Source organism: Lissotriton helveticus, chromosome 5_1, assembly GCF_964261635.1.
Source record: "Lissotriton helveticus chromosome 5_1, aLisHel1.1, whole genome shotgun sequence".
In the NCBI taxonomy this organism is placed as follows: domain Eukaryota; kingdom Metazoa; phylum Chordata; class Amphibia; order Caudata; family Salamandridae; genus Lissotriton; species Lissotriton helveticus.
The window spans coordinates 34315147-34341761 of record NC_136065.1 but is presented as its reverse complement, the minus strand read 5'-3'; the positions used below and the strand labels follow the sequence as shown (position 1 = coordinate 34341761).

The following is a 26615-nucleotide window of genomic DNA, read 5'->3' as shown; positions in this document are numbered from 1 at the left end:
TAGAGATTTAGCATGCTCCATCGCTTGTTTGGGGTTCGTAAAAATTTCACTGCTATCCGCTTCCGCAATCCATAACCTTTCTGGATAGAGCATGGCATAAGGAATCTGTTATTTCATCAGCACTTTCTTGACATTTTGAAATTCTTTCCGAGCAGCTTGCACGTGGTTGTGAAATCCGGGTAAAACGACTAAGCATTGCCCTGGTGAGTTATCGAACCTTTTTGACGCGTAATGTGCAGCACTGTATCTCTGTCTCTGAAATTAAGCAGCCTAGCAATTATTGGCCTCGGGGGAGCAACCGGTGGAGGGCGCGCTGCCAAGGATCTATGAGCCCGCTCCACAACAAATAGGGGTGATAAGTCATCCTTGCCGCAGATGTCCTGTAACAGCATCTCCATGTAGTCTTCCAAGCACCCCACATTTGTGGACTCAGGAAGGCCCAAAACGCGAATATTGTTGCGCCTGGAACGCGCTTCTATGTCCTAATTTTTCACTTGGATGACAGCTGGGAATTTCGAAATGTCTGATGTTTTCGCGGCTACCTGCTGTACACCATCTTCAGCGTCTGTGATGCTCTGTTTCGCTTCTCCAATTCGTGCTGCCTGCTTATCTAGTTTTGCGGAAAAGTGATCCATCCTACCATTGAGGGCCTCAATTTTTCCATCTATGGCCTGGAGACTTGCTTGAATGGTGGTCAGCGATTTCTCAAGGGCTGTGGGGGCCTGTGATGATGACTCAAGCTGCGAGTCCAAGGGCGCGTTTTGCGCAGACTTGCCGCCCTTGCGTATTTCAAATGTGAGGCGCAGTTGTTTTTTTTCTGGTTTCCCCATGTCACTCCCAGCCTGGGAAAGCACAGTCCAATGAGAGAAAACAATTCCACACGTGTCTTTAAGGTATGAGCAGCCTCAGATACTTTCCCTGCGTAGTCCGAATAGTATTTATGCAGTTTGGCAATTAAATTAATACATATACATCTGATGGCCAAAATAGTCCTTCAACAAAGGTTTTGCTCGGACATGAAGGATCCGTTGTTCTCATTACTCCAAAGAGACAGAAGAAAATATCATAAGATTCAAAACACTTTTCTTGTTCCATTTAATTTTTGTTTCAATTTCCAAATTCTATGGGACATCAAAGAACTCTGGGCATTCCGCTCCAAGAGATCCAACAGACAGTACATAGGATGTTTTAGAAATGCAAGTGGTACATCAAACATGAAATTCACATTCAAATGCACAGTTTGCTAAAGATTATAGCACTACAGCGAAACAAACAGTAACGGCCACATTGAGGGTCCTAGTCCTAGGGCCTTCCAGGTTGTGATATTCAAGGAAAAACCGATGACAGCCGACACATGTTTCGTTACATGTAACGGAAGTTTCTCAAGGCTCACTCTTATATAAAATGTCAAATTTTTTACGGAAAAGGACCACGTGAATGATTTCCTGTCTTGGTAAAAGATGCTGTAAATGAGGACCTATTAATCCATGAATAGTAAGTGTAGCCCCTTCAGGAATATGGGGTATCATGGATTAAGGGGTGTAGTTTAGGACGGTCTGTTGAAAATACCTGAAAAGAATGGTTCCGGTCTCGCCCCGTTGTATTTTTCGACCCCAATAAGGGTTGTTTTCTAGTGATTGTTCATCTCAGTATATTCCAAGATTCGGAGAATATATCTGAACTCCGCAGTAGGTAGAGTGCCGCAATAACAATAGTATGCGCTGAGTATCTCAGTTTGGAAGCCAGTATAGCCAGAGACATATATGAAAGTAAGTTTATTAGACGGGAAACAAGGACTTTGAAATGTCCTTGTGAAAAACGAACCGCAGTATCTGGCGTCCGGGGCAAACCGAAAGGTCCATGATACCCAATATTCCTGAAGGGGCTACACTTACTATTCATGGATTACTAGATCCACATTTACAATCTTTTACACAAACAGGAAATCATTCACGTGGTCCTTTTTCATAATAAATTTGACATTTTATATAGGAGTGAACCTTGAGAAAGTTACATTACATGTAACGAAACACGTGTCGGCTGTCATCTGCTGTTCTTTGAACATCACAACCTGGAAGGCCTGAGTACCTAGTCTAACCACATGGTTTCTGTCATTCAGACAAATTTGGCAAGATTGCATCTTACCTGTTCTACGCTGCCTGCTATGCGGAGAAGAATGCGTGTTAGACACATGTCTCACACTCCCATCAGTCGTGCCAACGGATGTTGATACTTTGCTTGAACCAGTAACGGCCCATGCATTGTATTGTCCCCAGCGGCTACCAATAATGATGACAGCATTCACTGAGATCTCACAGAAGCAAAATGCTACTGTTGAGGTACGGGAGAAGATGGGCACACAGGTACCTTCTGATTCGAACATTGCTAATGTGACCAATGCTGATGGCAATGGTTCACATCTATGTGCAGTTGATCTTCTTAACGAGGTAATCCAACTTTCACCTACAATGGTAGACACATTTTTTACAGCCTTAGAAGATTTGATGTTTTCTCTTACCACAAACACTGACTTTTGATTTGGCACACAGTGTTCTGAGAGACACTGAATTTGACCTTCCTTTTTTCAAAACAAAGTTCTAACTTTGGGATTTTTTTTTCTATGATTATTAATTTTTCAAAATTTGTATTTTTCGTTTTTGACACAAAGGAATCTGCTTAAAGTAGAACTATTCATAGAGAACTAGAATTCTTTGAAAAACTTCCTGAGACAATATTTGACCTTGTCTTCATACCAACAGGTATATGTATTCTGAAATGAAATGTTTTTGGTACCTTTTCTTTTCTGTATTTACGAGCCATTTCATAAAATGTATTTTCTTGATTCATTCAGATAGTATTTTTCAAATGTCAACTATATGCTTTGAATGAAATATTGCTGGAATGCGTACAGCACCATTGCTTGTTTGTGTACAACCAGTACCAATACATTTGTATGTATTTTGGATGGGTTTTAAACACTTGTTGTATAGATAGCTGTTAGATTCACTTATATATGTTTAGAACTTAGTATTTAGTAGAAGTCGTACATAGGAAAGTGGAGTGGGTGTTGTATGGCGTTTTAGATTCCGAATGAATTTTTCCGATTCATGCCCTTATATAGGTACGAAAAATGTTGCCCTTATATAGGCATAGAATAAAGCCCTTATTTGGAAATAGCCCATGCAGTCCAAATACAGTCAAGGCTACTTCCATCCGTTCATCTACGTCACAACGATTTCTTGGAAAACCAACCTCTTAAGCCGTTAGGGACTTCCCCTTGCTTGAATATTGATTTCTCCAAGAACTAAGTTATTTTACAATGAACATCTATTCCTTAGGGGTTCATTCATAATGTTCATATGCCCGACTTTACGTCAAACACGGCATTCCTAAACAACTTCAAGGTATAAATATACCTTCACTTGCTATGGCAAAGCACGGTGTGGTTCGGTGCAGTTCGACGACCTACTTGCCCAACGCAGCTCGCTACGTGTCGAAGGAAGCCGACTCTCCTGCCGACGCACTGATCAGGAAGCTGTACTTCTCTGCCGAGATTCCAGCTTCAGTGTTTCTGACTCCCCTTGCGGGGTGTTGGGAAATCGAGTCCCGAGACAGAGATACCAAACCTCCTTCATTCTAAAGGTATGGAGCTTATTAGAACCTGAACAAACCTTTGACAGTTCTTGGCAAAAACTAAACCTATGCTAAAGACCATACTTACTACTTCCCTCGTACTAGACCTAGGTTAGGTACATTGGGGTAGGCGTATTCTAGAAGCACCAGTTGAGTATTTTAGCATGTGTTATTTATATATGTATTTTTATATGGCTTAGAAACCATACAATGCCATTACAGTATTATTTTATAATACTGTTCACGTTGTACGCATTATCCTTTGCATTCTTTCTAACAATTGTAGCAGTTCACCTCTCTTGCATGAGAAAGAAGACTGTTCAATAAACCCTTTTATTGAAAATGCCCGTCTCACTATTTCTCTGCAACTCTGTAGAAACGAAGCATGCATGATTGACTGAGTAAAATAGTTATCTATTGTTTCCACGACTCTGAAGATATGTTCTTATTCTTGGGGAAACAAAGTTGTCATGTTTATGCGGTTGTCAGAAACTAATCCCTTCTTGTGTATTCGAGAAAGTTTCTAGTGACCTCTGAGCTAGCTGGCACTCACTATTAAGTTTAGTATATTTGATAGAGACCTATTGACCTAAGGCTTACGTCATATCTATAGGATATAATATTCCAATGCGAAGAGCCTATTGGGAATATAGGAACTACCCTACAGGGGGTTGCGTATCTGAGTGTATGTGGGTTTTATATATGTGTGTGAGATTGTGAGAGTGTATTAGTGTGTATGGTTGTGAGGGAATGTCTCTGTGAGTATCTGGGTGTGTGATAAATGTATTTGTGTGTGTCATAGTTTGGATGTATGTGTGTATATGTATGTGTGTGAGGATGTGTGGTTGATTATGTGTGTGAGGGATTGTATACATGTCTTTCTGTGTGTGAGACTACATTAACTATAACTCCTGCCTTTTCTATGCACTGTTTGTACCCTTGCATAGTAGATCACTTCCAGCATGTGAAATCATAGCATTCATGACAACACTTATAACTCCTCAAACTACATTATTTCTCACAAATCAGTGCTTAATAGAGTGGCAAGTTATAGTTAGTGTTGTGTGGTTGTTGAGCTGAAATGAATGTGTAAGAAGGTAAGCTACTTATAATTATTTAAAGGTGGTGGATAAATTGTAAATCAACGGTATAATTATAACTTCAGAATGTTTCAATTTTGTGTAGTTTAAACTTGGTTTGTATAGGAAAAATAAATTTTTCTAACTCTAACTAAGCGTTAACCTTTGATTTTGCTATTGAATTTCAATGTTAAAAGAAAAGTGTTTTAACTCATAGAGTACAGAGTCAAAAGTGGAGAGTTATCATGTGGAGTATAGCACAGTATAGTGAAGGAGAGTGTTGTAAATGCTGCTGTTGTGGAGCCGAGTATTGCAGATTGGAATCAAGTGGAGCAGAGTGTTGTAGCATATCGTACAGTGTAATAATGTTTTATATAGTGTAGTGGCATGGTGTCTCATTTAGTGGAGTCAAGTACTGTAGAAGGGAACACTAATTTGACATATCATTCATTACATCTTAAAAAAAGTCTATAATTGTGGGTATAGATCAGTGTTACATACTAAATATGACAAAAGAAATATAATAGCATGTTGCTGTAGCATAATATTAATATGTAAATATATGTCCTTTGTTTAATTGTTAAAATTGTTTCCATCAAGGAAAACTACAAGAACCAGACAGAGAAGATCATTAGTACATTTGAGCTGCTGAAGGAGTTTCTGGACAAAGAGAAGGAACAACTTCTCAACAAACTGAAAAAGGAACATGAGCAGAATATGAAGAAGACGCAAGAGAACCTGAATGAGCTGGGGATATCACAATCTACCCACCAGGGCCTCATCACAGATTTAGAGGATAAGTTTCAGCAAGAAGATGTGGACATGCTGAAGGTAAGAGCTGGTGTCTGATGCCTGTGAATGTTCAAAGCAGGCTTGCTTGCAGTGATGAACAGACCTTATTGGGTTGGGAAGGAAAGCCCTTTGTAGCTCTGGACTGCATGTTCCCCTGCCCTAGGTAATTTCTCCAGGAGTGCTCACTACAGACCTTGCCTGTTACATGGATAGGATTGGGACTCTAGAGTGGTGTTGTGGAAGTGGGCACACTAAGAGGACCCTCTTTAGGAAAGTGGATACTAGGGTGTCTACATTGACTTTGTGGGGCTGACAATAGTGTCAGCTTTACCTGTCTCAAACACTTTGCCATTCTATTTTTATTTTCATCCATGTGGTTCATAGGTGAGAAGGATAATATTTCTATCTGCATGGTTCATGTGTAGGAATGTGGGGATCGGGGTGCATGGCAAACATGATATGAAATGGAACCCATTTTGTCTTTCAGGTGTTTCCAGCAACCTTTGATGGTGGACATTTTTTGGTTTTTGGGTAAAGCCACACAGACCTTTGTTTACTGGGAAACCTGCATCTTTGACATCCCTTTCCTACCCCTAGTGTCCTTTTATTGACAGAGTGTGCAGTGATAATATGTTGTTTTCCTCCAGAGCCCCAGAACAATCCTAGCTCTGTCTCATCTTATTTCCTCATCTGTTTCACAAATTATTTGACCTGGATTTTAGGGTTGAATAAACATCTATACCAGTGCTTGCAGAAACGAGCTCAGTAAAGGCGCCTGAGATCAAGCAGCATTTGGAGAACTCTCCTCATTTTCAAACTGCATAGAAGAACTGATTGTTGGACTCTGGGGATAAATACTGACCAGCCTGAACATACCTTGTTCCAGGATCATTTAAGCTCAAGGGCAGGGCTGTAACCCAGTACCATCGAGCAATGGCTTTGACCCAGCACCTGAATCTGCTAATTTCTGACCTCCATTTAGCAGACTGTAGATTAGGGATTTAGAGAGAAATTCTGAGTTTAGTGGACCATAAATTGGTGTTCCTCCCACATCATACATTGTGGTAACCCAGCTCTTTTTAGAGCAAGGGGAAGTACTTGATTAATACTGCAGAACTGTGACTGCCTCTATTGGAATAATCCTTTGTCCTGCTGGCCTCTCTGCCACAGGACTGCCAGGTCATACTGCTGTCATGCAGCTTTATTAGGCGCTCCCACAACATTTGCCTGTATGCGACCCCTGTGAGTCATAGCAGTCGCAGTAAGGAACATTGCTCCATTGTCCCTTTATGAGGAGAAAAAAACTCCCTGCATTTAGGCATCATAGAGTTTTTTGTTTTTTGAGAAGAACTGCTTTGGGAACGTATACCTATTATTATTTATTTATTTATTTAGAGAGTTTTATATAGCGCGAACTTGACCCGTGGGTATCAGAGCGCTTCACATAAAGTTATACATTCTGTAGAGCTGTACTTCACATATAAAGCAATTACAACTAATAGAATGAGTGAGGTAGATAAGTCTAGTGTGTCTTATACTCGAATAACATAAACATTCTCAATAATATATTGATTGAGGTATATAAGTGTCGTATAACCTGAGATTACCATATAAATACTGTAAATACGTGTCGAGCTAACTAGTAAACATTTCTCGTTAGGGTGGGGTAGTATCGATATAAGTCAATAGGAACTCCTGGCGTATGACCAAGGATTTGTATCGGAAAGTCAGTGTTCCTGTACAACGTGCTCATCATCGCTCTTTTTTAGTGAGATCTTCTTCCCGGCTCAGGGGACAGAGTCTCATCCAGGATTGAGTCTCCTCCAGATTCTTGGTGACGACTAGATCACCTCTTTTTATGTCAGGAACTTGCTCATCAGGAAGATCTTAGTTTCCCTTTTGAACCTTGTCGTGTCTGTAATTTTTCTGATACTTGGAGGAAGCGAGTTCCATAATCTGGGGGCTGCCCCTGTGAACGCTCTGTCATAAGTTTTCTTTTTCCTGAAGATAGGTGGTTTCAGCATCAGCAGATTCGCGCTTCTTACTGGTCTGTCTCCACCAGACAGCTCAATCTTCTGGGCCAGGTATTTGGGTGTTTTGTAGTGAAGAGCTTTGTGGGTGACACATGCCATTTTGAAATGGATTCTGGCTTCGTATGGTAGCCAGTTTAATGCTTTTAGATGCGGGGAGATGTGGTCGAATTTCCTCGATCCGGTAAGGAGTCTTGCTGCCGCATTGAGGCATGCTTTCAGCGGGGCTATGGAGATTTTTGGCAGGCCTGCTAGGGATGTACAGCCATATTCAATCCTTGAGATTACTAACGATTGTATTGCTAGTTTGAGGTCTGCCGATGTGATGAATGGTTTCACTTTTCTTAGGTAATTCAGGTGAAAGCGAGCGTTCTTTGCCATTGAGTTGATGTGAACTTTCATGTCTAGGTTCTTGTCTAATGTGATTCCTAATGATTTCGCTGAATCCACTAACGTAGGGGTACAGTTTAGAGCTGTGATCAGATTGGTCCATTCTTTTGCCTCTAGATACTTCTATGCGGATGCGATTAAAAGGAATTCAGTTTTTTGTGCATTGAGCTTCAGGTGGTTACTTGTCAGCCAGCTTAATGTCATTTTCAAGGCTCCATTCATTAACTTGATGTCTTCCAGGGATTCTATCCTTAAGTATATTTGTGTGTCGTCCGCGTACATGTGATAGGATATGTTAGCGTTTCGGAGGATTTCTGTCAGGGGTTCGACGTACAAATTAAAGAGTGAGGAAGAAAGTGTCGCTCCTTGGGGGACTCCGATTGAATTCGGGCATGATGTGGATAGCATCTGGTTGACCCAGAATCTTTGTGATCTGTTATGCAGGAATGATTCAAACCATTTCAACACCGTTCCTGTCATTCCCATCCTATTGTGAAGTCTTTCCATCAGTTTTTCATGATTTACAGTGTCGAACGCCGCTGACAGGTCAAGGAGGACTAGTAGACACGTCTTATTGCAGTCAAGTGCCTGTACTGCGTCGTCAACAATGTGTAGGATCGCTGTTTCCGTGCTGTGTCCTGTTCTGAATCCTGATTGACAGTCGTCCAGCAACCTAAACTTTGAGATGTGTTGGCTCAGTTGGTTCTGTGCGCATTTCTCAATTAGTTTGGCCAATAATGGAATATTGGTAACAGGGCGGAAGTTGTTAGGATCTGCTGGGTCCACTGTAGGTTTCTTGATGATCGGGACAACTTGGCCCGTTTTCAAGCAGTCTGGAAGGATCCCTTGCGATAGGGAGGCGTTTATTATTTTAGTCCAGATTGGGATGATGACGTGGTTTATTTTTTGTAGACATTTGGCGGGGAGAGGGTCATTGTAGTGGTTATTCGGTTTGATATCCGCAAGTGTTTTGGCGATGACGGTCTGATCGTAGGTCTCGAAGGTGTCCCAATGTGCTTTATTTTTCGCTTCATTGTGTTTGAATGTGGTTGTGGCAATGGTCCGATCTTGTGGTTGTCTGTGCAATTGGTCTGCTGCCGCCTTGAGCTCTATTTCCAGCTTGGTGGCCTTCTCGGTGAAGAACTTTGAGAATTCTTCACAGCTTATCTGGGTTATGGTGGTTTCTTGAGCCGATTTTGCTAATTTGTTGGATTGCTGCCTAAGAATTTCGAATAGTTTCCGTGGCCTATTTTTGGCGTTGTCCAGTTCCGAACTAATATATTCTTTTTTGGACCTAAGGATCTTTTTGTTGTATTCGTTTCTGATTTTTCTGAGTGATTTCAGTTCATGCGTTGATGGGTGGTCTCTCCATTTTCTTTCGGCCATTCTTAGTTTCCTTCTATCATCGTTCAGTGATTCGTTGAACCATGGGTTCTTGTCTTTTTCCGAGACTCTTTTCAGTTTTAGTGGCATGGTGGTGTTAACTATGTGTGCTACAGTTGTAGTGTAGTTCTCCGTTAGTTCATTCACATTCCTCAGGTTGTTTGGTGGCTTCAAATCTTTCTCACAATATTCTACTAGCTGCTCCATGTTCTGTTCTTTCGTGTCCCGCGTCCACTTTTTGCGTTTGACGGGCTGTGATTTCTTTTTCCTTTCCTGTGTTGGAATCAGGAAGATGATGGCATGGTGATCCGACCAATCGCATGGCGTAACTGATTGGACACTTATGTTCTTTTTCCTAGATAATATCCAGTCCAGTGTGGCTCCTTTTGCGTGCGTTGGCTGTGTGCAGACTTGGGAAAGATTTAGTTCATCCAGGAAATCTTTTAGCGCGATGATCTGTTTATCTTTCTTCTCTTCCCAGTGCAAGTTGAAGTCGCCCAGGAAAATGTCGTTGGAGTGGGTGTTATTGTTATCAGTTATAATCTCCATCAGTTGATCTATGAAGATCTCATTATTTCCTGGAGGGTGGTACAGAGCGTGAAGGGTATATCTTTCATTGTTTGTTGAATTTATATTCAGACCTAGGTATTCATAGAATTCCTGAGGATCTGATTGTATTTGTTTTATTTCAATGTCTGATCGGTGGATGCAGGCTATTCCGCCACCTCTCCTCTTTGGTCTATCTAGCCTTACTATGTTGTAGTGTGGGGGCACTAGTAGATCCATGCACGGAGAGGATGAATCCGAAAACCATGTTTCTGTTAGGATTGCAAGGTCAATTTCCATGTTAATAATAAATGCAGCGATGTTTGCCGCATGTTTTACTGCGGACCGACAGTTGAGCAGTAGGCATTTCAAATTGTTTTTTGTCGAGCTTAGTTCTCTATCGCTCATGTTGGTGGATAGCTGGACTTGCTGTAGGTTGTTGAGGTTGGGTTTCCTAACCTTCTGTTTCGACGTTCTATTCATGTTGATCGGGACTGTTTTGATTTTTTCTCCCCCATCGTGATCTGTCGGCTCGTAGGTCTGTAATAATGCATGTGTTTCTTCGTCTGTTATGTACTTAAGGTTTCTTTCTGGTCTATTATGTCGATCTGCCAGTGGCATGGGCTTCTCCTTCCTTTTTCGGTTTGTTTTTGTTCTATTGTGTCGATCTGTCAGTGGCGTGGATTTCTCCTTCCTTTTTCCTGGTGTTTCCAGCATTACTCCTTGAATGCGATCCACTTTCGATTGTGTGTCTGTCGTCATTTCTAGGATTTTTGCCATTGTTTTCATAGTGATCCGGATATCCCGTGCCATGCTGTTAATTTGTGTCTGAATCTGTATTGCTCCTTTCCTGTTCTGGTATGATGTATTCACGGTGTTTAATTTCTTGGTTTCGTCTTTATCATTTAAGTAGTCGTGGCGCACATTAAATGTATTCCTGGTTCGCTTTTGTGTATCGTTCAGGGAGGGTGTTGTCTGTATGCTATCTTCCATATCATTTGGCGTAGTAGTCCTCTTTTTTGCCATGTTGCTATGCAGGGGCATCTCCGGAGGGAACAAGCTCTCCTGTGCAATCAACGTTAATTCTTCCCTACCTTCTTGTTGCAGTGTAGCATACTCCTGTGTTATCGCTAGATCTTTTCTCTCTCTAGATTCTTCAGCCACTGTCTCTTCAGCGTTCGCTAGATTTACTGGCGTCGTAGCCTGATGTGGCCCCGTTTTTTCTTCGTTCTGTGTTAGTGCCTTCATAGTGTTCACCGGTAGATCCACTATTTCAGACCTCTCTGTGGTCTCGTTGTTCCGGCCCTCTCCTGTCTTCGTTTTGTCATTTAGTTGCTTTAGTTGTTGCGATTGTGGTGGCTCTCTGGATCGCCCAATGATGTCTATTTCAACTTGTGGTGTTCGGGGTGGTGGGTCTTGTCTTTGCATGGGCTCTATGTTTCCTGTAGTGTTAGCAGTGATGACTTCTAGATTATCTACATCTGCGGTCGGAGGACGTTGAAGTTGTGGTTGACCCCTTGGGTTCACTGCCCATTTTTTTAATGTAGGGAATATATCGTCAAATTTCTCTAGGTCGTCATTGGCTGCTTGTATAAGTACAATTCCGGTCTTATATAATGTTATACATAGGTTAGCTCTCAAGCTTGGCGAAGGAGTGCTCAGTAGTTTTGTGCCGTGTGGTATATTGTTCATGGTTTTTATGTTGAGTTTCTCTGTAATGACTGTGCGCCATTTAGCTGTTTTTCTGGTGAAGAATATTAGATTGTTGACAATTCTGCCTTTGCTAATGTTGAACGATGGGTCAGAGATCAGAGTATCAGGGTTTTTCCTCAGAACGTTGTGTTTAAATTTCTTTAGTGCTGTTTTGGTTAGATGCGGTGGGTATATTATGCCCATAGCATTTTTGCCTGACGTCTCTAAGTCGGTATCATCCATTTTTTCAATATTCTAGGCCCGGTGGGATGACTTGTGTATCCTCCCGTGGTGTTGATACTCTTAGATGTCGTCACCACACCCCTACTAAGTTTTGTTATGTTTAATTCTTGGGTGTTTCTCACTTCTTTGGTGTTGATTCTGTCTGAGTTACTCTCTCTGTGATGCTCTATTCATTATTGTTCTTGACTTTGGTTGATATAGTCACCAAATCATCTCTCTCTTTGTTAAGAGTAGGGCAGGTCTATCTTGTTGTTGTCTTATCCTATTAATTACCATCCTCTGTATTTATATTTATAGTCAACTTTCAGTAATTTGTTAAGAAACCCTTAGACGACATTAGCCCCTGCTGTAGGTCCAAGCTTATGTCTGCGATGGCCGCCATTTTGAAGTCAGGCGGGGTGGATCATGCTTTCCTCGTTTTTCGAGTGTCTCTTTTTTGCCCTGATTCTTGTCTCAGTCTGCGAGTATAGAGTTGGTGCTAGTGCTAGCTAGTTGTTAATGTTTGCACCCTAATTATTCCTTCGTTACCTGATACCGATACCTGAAAAACAAAAAGTAAATTCTTCAGCTCCCATAAAGTTACTCTGTTTTCACAGCAACCACTGCAGCATCTAAATAGCTGGGCAGTCTTCTGCAAAGGGAGCAGAGGCCATACCCTTCTCTGACCTAGCAGGCTGGTGGCCTGCCTACCATACTCTAATCTGACCCTGAGTCTTGGTTAGGTTTCCTTCTGAAAGCGGTGCTGGACTGTCTGGGGAGGAGACATGCCCTACCTAATGGGAAGAGGATTGCTGGATTCCATGCTACAGAGGAGAGCCTTTCATGGAAGAATTTCATCAGCTCAACTCCTAGAGAGCCTTGAGGCTGACCCTCTGCTGTGCAGGAAGGGTTGCTGACTACAGAGTGCTGGTGTCTACCTTAAATTGGCCCCATAGGAGTGCAAGGACCACATTGGTGTCTTCTCCGGGAGTGGAGGTAGTAAGAGTGGTAGCTAGGTGAGGCCATGCTGCTCCCAGCTCTGCAATCCAAGTGTGGATCCATTGTACGGTTGTGGAGTTTTGTCCAGGACTCACGGCAAGCCAGGCACCGATCTATTTTAACTGTGAACTGCAGCGGACAGCTTATGAGATTTTAAAGTTCTGATTTCAGCAGGAAGCTCTGAAACATTTAATGCCCTAGCATCATGGTTTTGATTTGAATATCTATGAGGCCGAGATTTGTCTTCCTGGTTCCCCTCTTTGTGTGGCTAGATTAATTAGTGTTACTAATTCTGAATGGGTTCAATCAAGGGTTCTTCAATTTGGATGGTGTCTTTGTTTTTGGTCTGGCCGGTTTCTGTGTGCAAGTTCAGAAATCTTGCAACAACTTGCTGTCTTTGTAGTGGTGCACAAAAGCCTGCTCCATAATATACACCGATATAGTACTCCTTTCAAGCGTGATGACTGGAGTGTGTCGCTGACCTGTATCTAGTGGTAACTGAGGTTAGGAGGTAGCCTTATTGATGAATTATTGTTTGCTGAGTTATGAGTTTAGCCCTCACCACTGGCTTGGGTAAGTCTGGGACTGCTTGGTGTTACTAGTCTGACTTAGTCAGGTGCGAAAGAGTAGTACTTACAATCCAGTTTGGGCTTTAGTTGTATGGTGCCCCCTGGACACTAATGCTAAATGGCTAGATTTGTCTCTATTGGAGCATGGTATGTGCCTTTATTGCCATGAAACCTCCCACACTGGATCTAACAGTACATTTAATAATCAAGACATGGTTTAATTTTCCATGTTCAGCATATAGAAGAAATAACATAAACACACATAAAATAAAATGGAAAGGTACTGTTAAGTGTATCCTATGATTTCAAGTGTCTGCTGCTCTTAGGTCATTGCAGATGATTACAGTCAATATAGGTAGGAATTGGAGTACATTATTATAAGTGTATCTCACTTCTGAAAATTCAGTAGTATATCACATCTAGGCAGTGCATAATTTGTAAAGAAAAGTTAAAATAAAAAGTAAGTATTAGGGCCCTTCTCAAGAGGCTGGTGCAATGCACCACCTATTTCCCCTACCAGCTCGTTCACACAAGTGTGACAATTCTAACTATTCCACCCTAAAGCTATCAGAATGACCTGGATGGCAGGTTTTATTCATTTTTATGTATGGTTAATAATTAAACACATTTGCTGTGCTCACCTCAAATTTAGACAAACAGTCACCCATGTGGTGGACTGTCCTTTGTGCTGGCATTGAGAATTATGCGGCGGTTCAGAGTGCCGGCTCAAATTAAGCAGTGCATCTAGGTCAGATGTAGGACATGACTTTATCACTAAAAAACTTAGTTATTGGAAACTTTGGGGCCGATTCCGATCCTTAAAAAATGATTCCGCCCTACGACTGGCATTCGTATCCGAATACGTACGAATACGAACTTTACGTCTGACCTGCGAATTCCGATCCGTTCCCGTCGATTTCCGTACGATTATCACCGAACCGTCCGAATCACAGTCGATGATCCGTACGATTATGCATCGGGAATTCTACCGTATGAATCGTAACCAGGCTGTACGAACACACTAGTACGATCCTGTACGAGAAGCCTGACAGCGATTCGGACGGAACAAAGTTTTTGCTCATAAATAATGATTTGTACGGCAAATATCGGCTCGCATCAAGCAGCATCAACACATACCACACGTGCACCCCTCGCTCAAGCACAGGTACGACCCGCACACCCCCCTACGGGAACCCCCCCACCCGCCAACGGCCCGTACCAGTCAACCGCACGCACAAGTACGACACGCACACCCCCTACGCGAACACCCCCACCCGCCAACGGCCCGTACCAGTCAACCGCATGCACAAGTACAACACGCACACCCCCCAACCAGCCCACGCAAACAGCCCCATCCACCAACGGCCCGTACAAGTCGATCGCACGCACAAGTAGGACACGCACACCCCCCTACGCGAACACCCTCACCGACAACAGCTCGTACCAGTTAACCGCACGCACAAGTATGACACGCACACCCCCCCCAACCAGCCCACGCGAACAGTCCCACCCGCCAACGGCCCGTACAAGTCGATCGCAAGCACAAGTACGACACGCACCCCCCCTACGCGAACACCCCCACCCGACAACGGCTCGTACCAGTCAACCGCACGCACAAGTACGACACGCACACCCCCCCAACAAGCCCATGCGAACACCCCCGCCCGCCAACGGCCCGTACCAGTCAACCGCACGCACAAGTACGACACGCACACCCTCCCAACCAGCCCACGTGAACAGTCCCACCCGCCAATGGCCCGTACAAGTCGATCGCACGCACAAGTACAACACGCACACATAACGCCAACACCCAAAGCAGCACAAGGACTTACCAAACAAGTCGCACAACAACACTGAACATGTCTCCTGTGTACACACCATTGAGAATCAATGTCCTGGTCACAGCCAAACAGAGGTCAACACTAACACCCACCCCATATAACACACACACAACCAATTCAAATTAAGCCACACCCACTATTTGACCAATAAAAGGGTCCACACATACAACCCATCATCCTTTGCAACATACCCATTATTGCGAGGAAACTGAGAGCACACCAACAATTGCAGCCACATACCTTCACACATACACCCTATCACATCTACACCCACACCACCCCTTCACAATCACAACCACACACCCTCATCCATACACACCATCACACCCTCAATCACATACACCTCACACCATGAACACACCCAAGAATCCAAAGTACACTAACCCGGAGAATGAGATCCTTACAGATTAAGTCATCAGAGTTGAGCCACAGCTGTTTGGCACATTGGTCAGACAGACCAGCCTGGCAGAAAGAACACGCCTGTGGGAGAGGATCTTAGACCGGGTCAATGCTGTTGCACCCATCAGGCGCACCAGGGCGGAATGCCAGTCCAGGTGATATGAGCTGCGGAGGATGGTCAAGAGGAAAATGGACCAGGACTACGCCTCTGCACACCACACTGGAGGTGGTGGTCCCCGTAGACCTCCACAATACCATCCCTAGGGGGAGAGAGTCATGGCCCTGCTGCCACCGGTGGGAGTACATGGAATAGAAGGAGCCGTTGAGTCTGGTGAGTGTACAAAAAAGACATGTCACATGGGTGGAATGACAACAGTGCCCAGCAGCATGGGGTGGGTGGCCATGAGTCCTAGCAGGACACAACCAAAAGTGGTTTGTTGCAAGTGGGAGCCACAAAGGGTGGAAGGTGGAGGGTAGGAGGCTGCTCTCATTCCACATGTCCCAGGGCCTCACTCAAGTACCATGCACAATGTACAGGGATAGGGAAATATCACACAAGATAGTAGACCACAGCTCCAAAACAATTTCATGTTGTAGACACACCTTCCAGAGATGCAATATTTTGTGACACAGTAAGGCAGTGTAGCAAGCGAGCAACCACAAACAACCTGTCTCCATCCCTGTCTCCCTCTCCCTCTGTCGCCCTCTCCCTGTCACACAGTCGCCCTCTCCCACAGTCGCCCTCTCCCACAGTCGCACTCTCCCACAGTCACACTCTCCCACAGTCGTCCTCTCCCTCTGTCTCCCTCTGTCTCCCTCTCCCTCTGTTGCCCTCTCCCTCTGTCGTCCTCTCCCTCTGTCCCTCTGTCGCCCTCTCCCACAGTCGCCCTCTCCCTCTGTCTCCCTCTCCCTCTGTTGCCCTCTCCCTCTGTCGCACAGTCGCCCTCTCCCACAGTCGCCCTCTCCCACAGTCGCCCTCTCCCTCTGTCGCCCTCTCCCTCTGTTGCCCTCTCCCACAGTCGCCCTCTCCCACAGTCGCCCTCTCCCACAGTCGCCCTCTCCCACAGTCACCCTCTCCCTCTGTCTCCCTCTCCCTCTGTCGCTCTGTTGCCCTCTCCCACAGTCGCCCTCCCCCTCTGTCTCCCTCTCCCTCTGTCGCAATGTCGCCCTCTCCCACAGTCGCCCTCTCCCTCTGTTGCCCTCTCCCTCTGTCGCCCTCTCCCTCTGTCGCACAGTCGCCCTCTCCCACAGTCACACTCTCCCACAGTCGCACTCTCCCACAGTCGCCCTCTCCCACTGTCGCCTTCTCCCTTTGTTGCCCTCTCCCACAGTCGCCCTCTCCCACAGTCGCCCTCTCCCTCTGTCTCCCTCTCCCCCTGTCGCTCTGTCGCCCTCTCCCACAGTCGCCCTCTGTCTGCCTGCCTCCCTCTGTATCCATCCCTCAGTGTTCCTTCCTCTGTCACCTCAACGCAACTCCCTGAGGCACACACACAGTTGCACACAAGCACTGCACAAGCCTTACAAATACCATAGACCAGAATGTTAAGGGATGTCTCACAAGTACCAGCAGTCATTTGCAGTCAACACTGTACTGTGTCAGGACACACATCTCGGAAAGCTCTGTAGTACACAATGGGCACAGGTGTAGGCAGCACAAGTCCCTCCTGTGATCACTGTAAACACTAACACCAGGACAAGGTCACACATCCTGTGCACCAACACAAATCCACGATTATGCCAGCATGCTACATGAGGGGACAGCCAAATCATGAACGATGGACGCTTGCAATTAACAAGCAAAGTAATAGCATGCCCTGTCATACACCCCCCATACAGAAACTCATCCCCTGGGGACAGGCATTGGAGTGCAACACTGTCCCAATTGTCATGTACCACAACAAAACACTCACTCATATGAATATGCATACAACTCATACATGCACATAGCAGATGCTCAAGTCCATTGTGCCTCTCAAACAATGCACGTGCCACATCTCATTAACTTTGTGGATGCACTTAAGTACCGACATGGACATGGGTATCGACAAGGTGATGCGTCTTTGAGAAGTGCCAAGTTCAAAAGCCATGATCTATAACTGTGTGTGTACAGGTCCAGGGGTGTTGGCATTGTTTGGCCATCACGGAACAGCAAAAGACATCCAAAGCAGTAGATGACATGCAAAATAATGATGCTCTGTCTCTTACATCAACATGCTGCATATGAACTCTGTGCATGCATGACGCAGACATAAGGATTTACACCGTATCCTGGATGTTGCGTGAAACTGAGCAATGCTTTACACGTGTGGTGCCGGCAACACAAGACACAGCAATGGCTGTGTCAGTCATTGTCAAGAGAATGGAAGAATGTAAATACCCCATCGTACATTTTATTTTTCTACCACTACATACACAACTGAACAATGTCAACAATGTAAAGCTTGTGGAACTGTGATGCTGATAATGGATAACTAAACAAGATGTCACTTGATAGTGCCTTAACAGTGTCTGTCTCTCCCACACACAGGGGAACGTGCGGAGCTCCCCCCCAACCAGGGGGGAGAAGGATCCCAGTCCCAGGCTCAGCAGGACCCAGACCCCACCAACAGTGCCGTCCCTCAACGCACTGTGGATGACCCCAACCAAACTGGCTCCTCTGGATCCCAAAACCAGCTACATCTCAGCCAACCACCGGACCCATTCCCAGCAGACAGGTCAGAGCCCTGCCCATGATTCACAAGAGAGCCAGTCTGAAAACGAGGGACACCCTTTGTCGGGCGCCCCTGAGGTTGGTGACGACCTCCACCCTGCCAGCACTCGGGGGGCCCGTCGATCGGATGTGCCCACAAGCGCAGGCCGTGCTCATGTGGGTCAGGGTGGTGGGAGTGGCGGAAGGCGGAGGCGAGAATCTGGACAGTCAGCTGCAGCACCCGGTATGCCTGAACTCGCTAACATCCTGGAGGCATACCGGCGGGACACAAGGGAGGTAAGCCAGCTTGCGGAGGCCCTCAACTAGGTCAAACAACAGCAGGCAGAGCAAATAGCCAGGCAAGACCTACATTATGGACGGGTGGAGGCAAACCAGGCTCAGCTCTTGATGGTGCATCGGGACATTTGCCATATGCTACGTCAGATGGCTGCCAACATGCAGCCCCCTCCCTGTGTCACAAGGCCAGCAACATCACGGCAAAGTGCAACACCAGCCACAGGGAGGGAGGAGGAGGAGGAGGAGGAGGAACCCTCTGATGTAGCGTCCCATGCACCGTCCATGCCTGCACATGAGGGTCCCCCAAGGAAGGTGGGTCGTCCACGGCGAAGACGTTGAGGGCCAGTGGGCCATGGACATCTCCCAGGACACTGGACCTGGCATATTGCCCCTGGGTGCAACAGCATCCCCTATGAGACTCTCCCACATGGACTTGCTGGTCACAGTCGGCCCAATGATGCCAAGCACTGTGGCCTGGACTCTGGTGACTGAAACTGTAAGGCATCTCATCTCCAGCAGTGAACTTTGGATTCCACCCCTTCCTGTACAGCACCTATTCACGTTTCCTGCACAAGATCACCCAATAAATATTCAAAACCTCATATGCATTTGGTGAGTTATCTTTGAAACAGCATAAAGTGATATGTGTGTGCAAATGTATAAAATGCAAGGGTATACAACAAACTGCAGTCAGCCACACACTTTGATCAGAATCTGAGTGAGTACACACATTGGTCAGAAATTCCTAACAACTACATACATGGATGGAAAGACACACCTGCGTGGGACAGTAAATGCTGGAGGGGGGTTTGGATCCCAAAAATGCTATCACAGGCAGGCCCAGGAGAGTCACTTTGAGGTGTACATATCAGTGGCACAAAAGTAGTAGTCCACGTAGGGAGTACCTACAACTGTGTCCTCAGGTATGTGAGCTATCATCAGCATGATGCAGTACTGTGGATGTGATGTGTCGCGCACAGGACAAGGGTGGCAGGACAGACTGTGGGCAATGGGCTGTAGCACTCTACACGAGCACACCTGAATAGGTGACCTACCCCTATGTAGCTACAAGTACTATACTACTGTAATGGGAGCAACGCATACAGAACAACTACACACGTCTGACAAATACCTACACCACAACGGGGAAATCACACCACACCCAAGAGACCTGGTCATGGTGTGTGCCCCATGTGGCAACTTGACTGACTGTGACAGCTATGTTGCAGTGGTGTGAGCAGGTTGTGTACAGCCACCTGACTGTAAGCAAGCAGTTTTGTGCTATTGTGGTGTTGACAAGGTAACACTGTACAATATTGTGCCTATGGAAGGGGGGGGGTGTGCTGGACACGGCACATGACCTGGTGGTACGTAGATCCGATGTCATGTGAATCTGCATAGTCGTGCCAATATGTGTTGCACACACAGGCATAGCAGCAGCAATGGCTGAGTCCGAAGCATTGTGATAGCAGGAGGGTGATTGTCTGGTGTTGTCTGTGTGTAGGGTGGCAGGAGCAAGCTCCATAAATGGATGGAAGGAGGGTCATCCTGTAGGTGTCAGTGTTCCTGGATGGTGTGCACTGCATGGTGGCTGTGTATGCAGCAGCAGCAATGAGTGAAGACATGACGGCAGGAGGGGTGTGACAACTTGCAAAACAAGCACATACCACAACGGCATTGGCAAGCCACAAAGTGACATGTGTATGTGAAGGCAGGAGTGTCTGCCTCACTCAGGGTCACTGACAATTAAATGGCACAGTAATCACCAAAGATCACAGTCCCTGGATGAGGGCCCTTACGGACAAGTGGGGCACAGGACACACAGCGTCAGCAGGTGTAGACTACAGCTAGTGTGTTCAAAGCTAAACAGCAGCTACAAAGCCATCTACCTCACACACAACATAGTATACTAGCCTTCCCCAACCCCATGCGTGTGGTCACTTTACAGGTAAACACATAACAAGCATAAGCTAAGTTAATGACAAATAGTATAGATGCACATTAGAAGGACATGTGCGTTGACATCAAGGCGGCACAATATTCCGTAGAAGTCAGACGTCATGCACAACATGATTATTTACATTGTGAGCCCATGGAGCATCATCAAACATACATGTGCATTGCCAAGAAGTCCAAATTACACTATTAATGATGTCACCTGTAATGCAGCAGTACTATTAGCTACAAGCCTGTCAAGGACTGGCCGTACCTTTCTTCATCAGAGTGGTGTGATGCTCAAAGGGTTCCACCTCCAAATTGCACCTTGGTCTGAGTACAAACGACAGACACAAAAGGGTGATCAGGCGAGGGAAGGAGAAGTTGGGAACTGCTGGGAGGGAGACCTGAAACAGAGGCAAATAACCATTAGGAGTACATTCTCATTTCACTGACATTTCAAAAACCTCATTTGATACACTGTACCAGTCACACCTGTGAAGTGTACTAACTGGAGACAAGTTTAGATGATTAATCATGCCATCACATGAGATCCGATGCTATGACACGGACACATAAAACCTAGGACAGTCTGTCATCCATTAGAGTCATGTGTAACGCTCACAACTGAGCTACCATGCAATTAGATCGATGTTGTTAAAACTCATTCACTGGCTCAGATGAGGTGGACCATACGAACTAATGGAAACATATGGAAATGCTACTTCCGCTAACTGTAATGTCTGTATCTGATATTGGTTACCCATAAGGGCCATGTAGGCAAACTTGACTTCACCCACAACAGCTGTAACTATCACATATGATGAGGAAGCTAATGACCGACATGCAATGAAGGCACTCTGTAGCCAGTCTTTTGATCTGTAAAGTTTGCATTACTATGCAAAACATGACATGCAGGTAGAAGAAATATAAAGTGCTAGTGATGTTGATCCAAGCCACATAATGAGACCCTACCATTACACAGTAATGCTGCACGGGACCAGAGATTGATGTGAATCACTGCACTCCACTGGTGCAACACAATAAATCACATATGCATCATCCCAACATTTTCATTTTTCATGCTAAACATACATGGCATCATGTGAATCAAAAGAGCACTGCTACTCACTGTGAAGGCTGGTGTAGCAGTATTCTCAACCTGCACTGAGGTAACGACATGACAGTGACATGATATACTGCTACAAGGGGCAATGCATCCATGTAAACAGATTCACAGGACAGTTGTCTTAACATGTGGAACATACACTGACCACACCAACACCACATGGTTTCATGGTAATCCAACTGGACTGGCCCACAAGCTGGAGGTGAGGATCAAGGTAGAGTGGCATGGCCTTCTCCACTGCCATGTTGTGTAGCATGCAGCACACGGTGAAGATGTCACACACCTTGCGTGGGCTGTATTGGAGGGCTCCGCCTGTCTTGTCCAGGCACCTGAACCGGCTCTTCAGTAGTCCAAATGTTCGCTCGATCACCCGCCTGGTCTTCCCATGGGCATTGTAGTACCGCTGGTCTGCAGCTGTCCTGGGGCTGCGTAGTGGAGTCATTAACCAAGGCATGTTAGGATATCCAGCGTCTCCTGCAAATTGACATCATGTACAAGAGTGATTAATATGATGCATATCATGAAGTTGTGACATACTGACATACAGAGCTGACAGTGTATACTCACCAACTAGACATGCCCGGTGGTTGTGCAGCTGCAGCATCATCTGCGGTACCCTGCTACGCCTCATGATGACAGCATCGTGGCACGATAATAGAAAACGTGCACAAACATGTGAGATAATCATGTTGGCAAGACACACCATCAGGGCATTTATCGAGTGGTAGTGTTTCCTGTTGCGATACGCTTGCTCCTGAGCCTGTGGTGGCACCAGAGTAACATGTGTACCATCAATTGCACCAATTACATGTGGCATGCGGCCGAGGGCATAGAATTCCCCCTTGACATCTGTCAACTGTTCTGGAGTCGGGAATGTAATGAATTCATCTAGGTGGATTAACATAGCTGCCAAAACATCGCTCAATACCCGGCTAAACATAGTCTGAGACATCCCTCCCACATCAGCTATGGTAAATTGGAACGTACCTGTGGCAAAGAAATGGAGGGCTGCCATCACCTTTACCTTGGGTGTCAGTGCAGTTGGATACCTGTGGCGTGGTTGTAGGTGAGCCTCAAGCCTGTCCGTCAGGTCCTTGATCAACTGTCTTGTGAAGCGATATCGACGGATGCAATTGCGCTCCCTCATGGCTTCCAAGTCAGGCAACGGCCTTTCCAGAGGGGGTGCCCTGCAATACACAATTTATCGGAAATGTCTTCAACTGTCTGACTAAGACTATAACAATGTACATGGCACAAGCAACACTGCTTCAAATAATCTAGACTATTTGGAGTGTGGCGTGGGATACACACTGAAGTAACGTGTGCCAGCTCCCAGCCACTCCTCCGTGAATAATTAAAGACCTGTGGTGTGTGGAATGAATATGACATGCATACGAACGATCTGATGGAAAGGTCTTAGTGAGCATGACAATGTATCATGTCAGTGACACACGTCATGTGAATGTCAGTAGCAGGTTGTCTGCACAAGACACCACATGTGCCATCATTTGCACAGTTCTGCCTTAGTCATGTTGCGGTGTGTACCTTCCCTAACTATTACATATCCATCATCATACAGCATAAATGTTTCATTCTCACAAATGGTCTGTGATGCCATCACACATATGAACAGGTCATTAACACACTTGGCATAGGACACAACATAGATGCTCCTACAGCAGATGTACTGAACAGTATGGACTAGTTACTTACCTTTTGTAACAAAATATCAGTAAGCAACAGTAGTTAGTAGCATATTCCATACTTTCAATACATACCAAGCTTTTGACCTATTTGCCTCCCTGGATGCCATCGCTCTGCCCAGTGAGTCGTGGCTATCCAGACCACACCGGAAAAAAGACAGTGTCGCTGATTGGCATCCTACAAGGGCGTGGCCAAGTATTGCCCGTACCTACAACGCACACTCTGCCAGCAGTTACACAACCATGTCCCACAGAGAGTGTGGGTAGCGGACAAAGATGCATGTAATGTTGGAAGACCTCAGTCCCAGACTCAGGGAGGATGATGACATCTTTCCGTAGTGCTCATACCTCTTGGATACCCTCTACAGCGGAGATAAGGGAATGTGGTCTTTGATTTGGAGGCCTGGTTGCCCATGCTCTCTGGGGTGGGGTGGGAGGACAGGGAACATAGTCAGTCCAGGGAGGGGTGTGGGGGTCTGACAACGTGCCGATCTACAGCCAAACATGATGCGTGGCTGTACATGCTGGCCAATATAGATACAGTACATTCCTCAAGATAGACCTGCAGAGGATCAGCGGAGCCTGAGTGGATTTTAAGGACCTCAGTGAGGAGTTGGTCCTCATGGCAGCAACGGGGAGATGAAGGGCCAAGGCTCCGGCCGCCCACTTAAACACAACACTGCACGTTGCCCGCTCACCCTAAGACACGTTAGGAGTAGAGACATCACCAGTGTGTGGCTAGGTGTCCAGACCACTCGCATCCCCCAGTCCACCTGTCCTGTTGTCTTGGTACTGACACTCACGTGCCAGTGGGTCATCATGACCCTCCCAATACTCATTGACAACCATTGTAATGAGCAGTGCCCGGCTAATAGAACTTAAACTCCCCATGCAGCATTAATAGCGGTGTTCTGCCGCACAGTTCCCACACCAGAGCCGTACAGTGTGTGGTATCGGGGACAGCACCACCCGAGAACGGCGCCACGGCTGACACCTGGGGGATAGTTACCAGTGAGGTTGGGAGTTGAACCAGCGGGGACCAGGATGAACATTCAGATCCTGTCTGTCCCAGCGGTTCTGGGACGTATGCTCCGCCTGCGTTCGGGAGTAAGCGAGTGATGGCGTCAGGGGCTATTCAACAGATGCGCTAGTGCCCCCAGACGGGTCCGCTGTGCCAGAAGCCGACGCGTAGGCCGTTGGTGGGGTGAGGGACATCATGGACATGAGGAAGTGCACTTACACCCCCTGCGTCACATGCAGGGCAGGGACCGGAGGTCGTGGTGCTGGCTACGACGGCTGCAATTCTGATGGAGCCGTGTGGTCGGTGTCACCCGAATCCCATGCAGCATTGCACGTGCATTGTGGTGATTGGATTTGCAATGACATATATCGGACGTATTTGGGTTACCTGACGACTTTGGCCTGGAGGACGGATGTCAAATTAAGGGGCTCTGATGTCTCAACACCCACGCCCATGCACTCGTCCTACGTCCAGCCCATGAGCTATTGTGGTGCAGTGCCAACTGCTGGAGTCTGAGTGGCTTGTGGGACCAATCACACCTGGATTCATATGTCTGGTCCTGGCAGTGGGAGCAGCTCTTGTTGTTGTGCTTGACGTGATAAGAGTGGAGACACAGACGGTGAGGGTCAGTAACCAACATGACTCGTTTGCATTCCTCACAGGCTTTGAAAGTGACATCCCTATTGGCACCGTCCTGAGTCAGAGAATCAAAGCAAAATGGTCTGAAGTGATTGTACTATGAATGTGGCAACAAAAGTGAGTAAGGTTACACTTATACGGGACCAGCGCTGGGGTTGTGAAAAAAGAGGACCTGACGTGTGCACGCAGAGGTGACGTATGAGTAATCAGACAACGTCATCACGGCACACACGACGCCAACAACACATGCAGAGCCGCAGGACATGCCTACCGACACACAAGCGTACTGCAGAACGGAAATTGCCATATCCAGGATGACATGTGGGGATGTTCTAAGGTGAGTAATACGATACTGACCTATTCATTTCATATGCAAACAGCATGCACAATGTCGCACATGGCACACACATGACGTGGTCACACAGGGTGATGCTGTGCGGCTATTACACCTCTGTGACAGTGGGCATGTTGCTGTCATCATGTGCCAGTTCCCTGCACTGAATGGTGAGCCATTCCAGTGTTGATGTTCCTTGCAACATGTTGCTGACGTTACTCCTGTGCAAAGTGTTGAATGCATGTGATGCACATGTGCAATATGATTGATGACATGTCTCGCAAGCTCTTCACACATCAACTGAGGCACAAGGTCACAATCCCTGTGCTTTTTCAATGTCTGCCACACCAGGGGCATCCTGATGTATGTATGCCATGCTGATGTATGCACCACATCGTCGACATGAGTGTAGACTACATCCCTGCTATGTGATTTCCTGGTGTGACTCTCCCAATGGTGACATGAAGGCGGACAGGGACGCAGCCTACACAATCGTTCACTTGACCATGTCTGACGCACTGTACCCCAATGGTAGGTGTGTGTGTACGCCACGTTTCCCTATTGCATTTCAGCCATGCGCGAGCAAAGCGTACCCCAATGGTAAGTGCGTGTGTACGCCTCGTTTCCCTATTTCATTTCAGCCATACGCGAGCAAAGCGTACCCCAATGGTACGTGCGTGCGTACGCCTCGTTTCCCTATTGCATTTCAGCCATACGTGAGCAAAGCGTACCCCAATGGTACGTGCGTGTGTACGCCTCATTTCCCTATTGCATTTCAGCCATGCGCGAGCAAAGGGTACCCCAATGGTACGTGCGTGTGTACGCCTCGTTTCCCTATTGCATTTCAGACATGCGCGAGCAAAGCGTACCCCAATGGTACGTGCGTGTGTACGCCTCGTTTCCCTTTTGCATTTCAGCCATAAACGAGCAAAACGTACCCCAATGGTACGTGCGTGTGCACGCCTCGTTTTCCTATTGCATTTCAGCCATGCACGAGCAAAGCGTACCCCAATGGTACGTGCGTGTGTACACCTCGTTTCCCTATTGCATTTCAGCTATACGCGAACAAAGCGTACCCCAATGGTACGTGCGTGTGTACGCCTCGTTACACCATTGACTGGGTTGCATTAGCAACGCTATGTCACCGTACTTGTGTGGGCATTTGAAAAAATACATAGTGAACAACTAGGGGAACAGTGAACTGATCAAAATGCAACCAGGTTGTCATAGATACAGATTATGTTTGAGCCTCCTACAGGTCTTCTAGAAAATTCAGTTTGGCAAAAGTATACA

At 46.1% G+C, this 26615-nt stretch overlaps 1 protein-coding gene across 1 annotated transcript in view; it reads left to right on the top strand.

Moving 5' to 3' along the window:
- Positions 1-4718: 4718 nt before the first annotated feature.
- Positions 4719-26615, top strand: part of LOC144752369 (E3 ubiquitin-protein ligase TRIM21-like) — a 214258-nt gene continuing 192361 nt past the window's right edge. Inside the window, exons 1-2 of the mRNA XM_078640304.1 lie at positions 4719-4730; positions 5313-5543. Of these exons, the coding sequence (XP_078496430.1) occupies positions 4719-4730; positions 5313-5543 (243 nt within the window). The remainder of the gene's footprint in view (positions 4731-5312; positions 5544-26615) is intronic.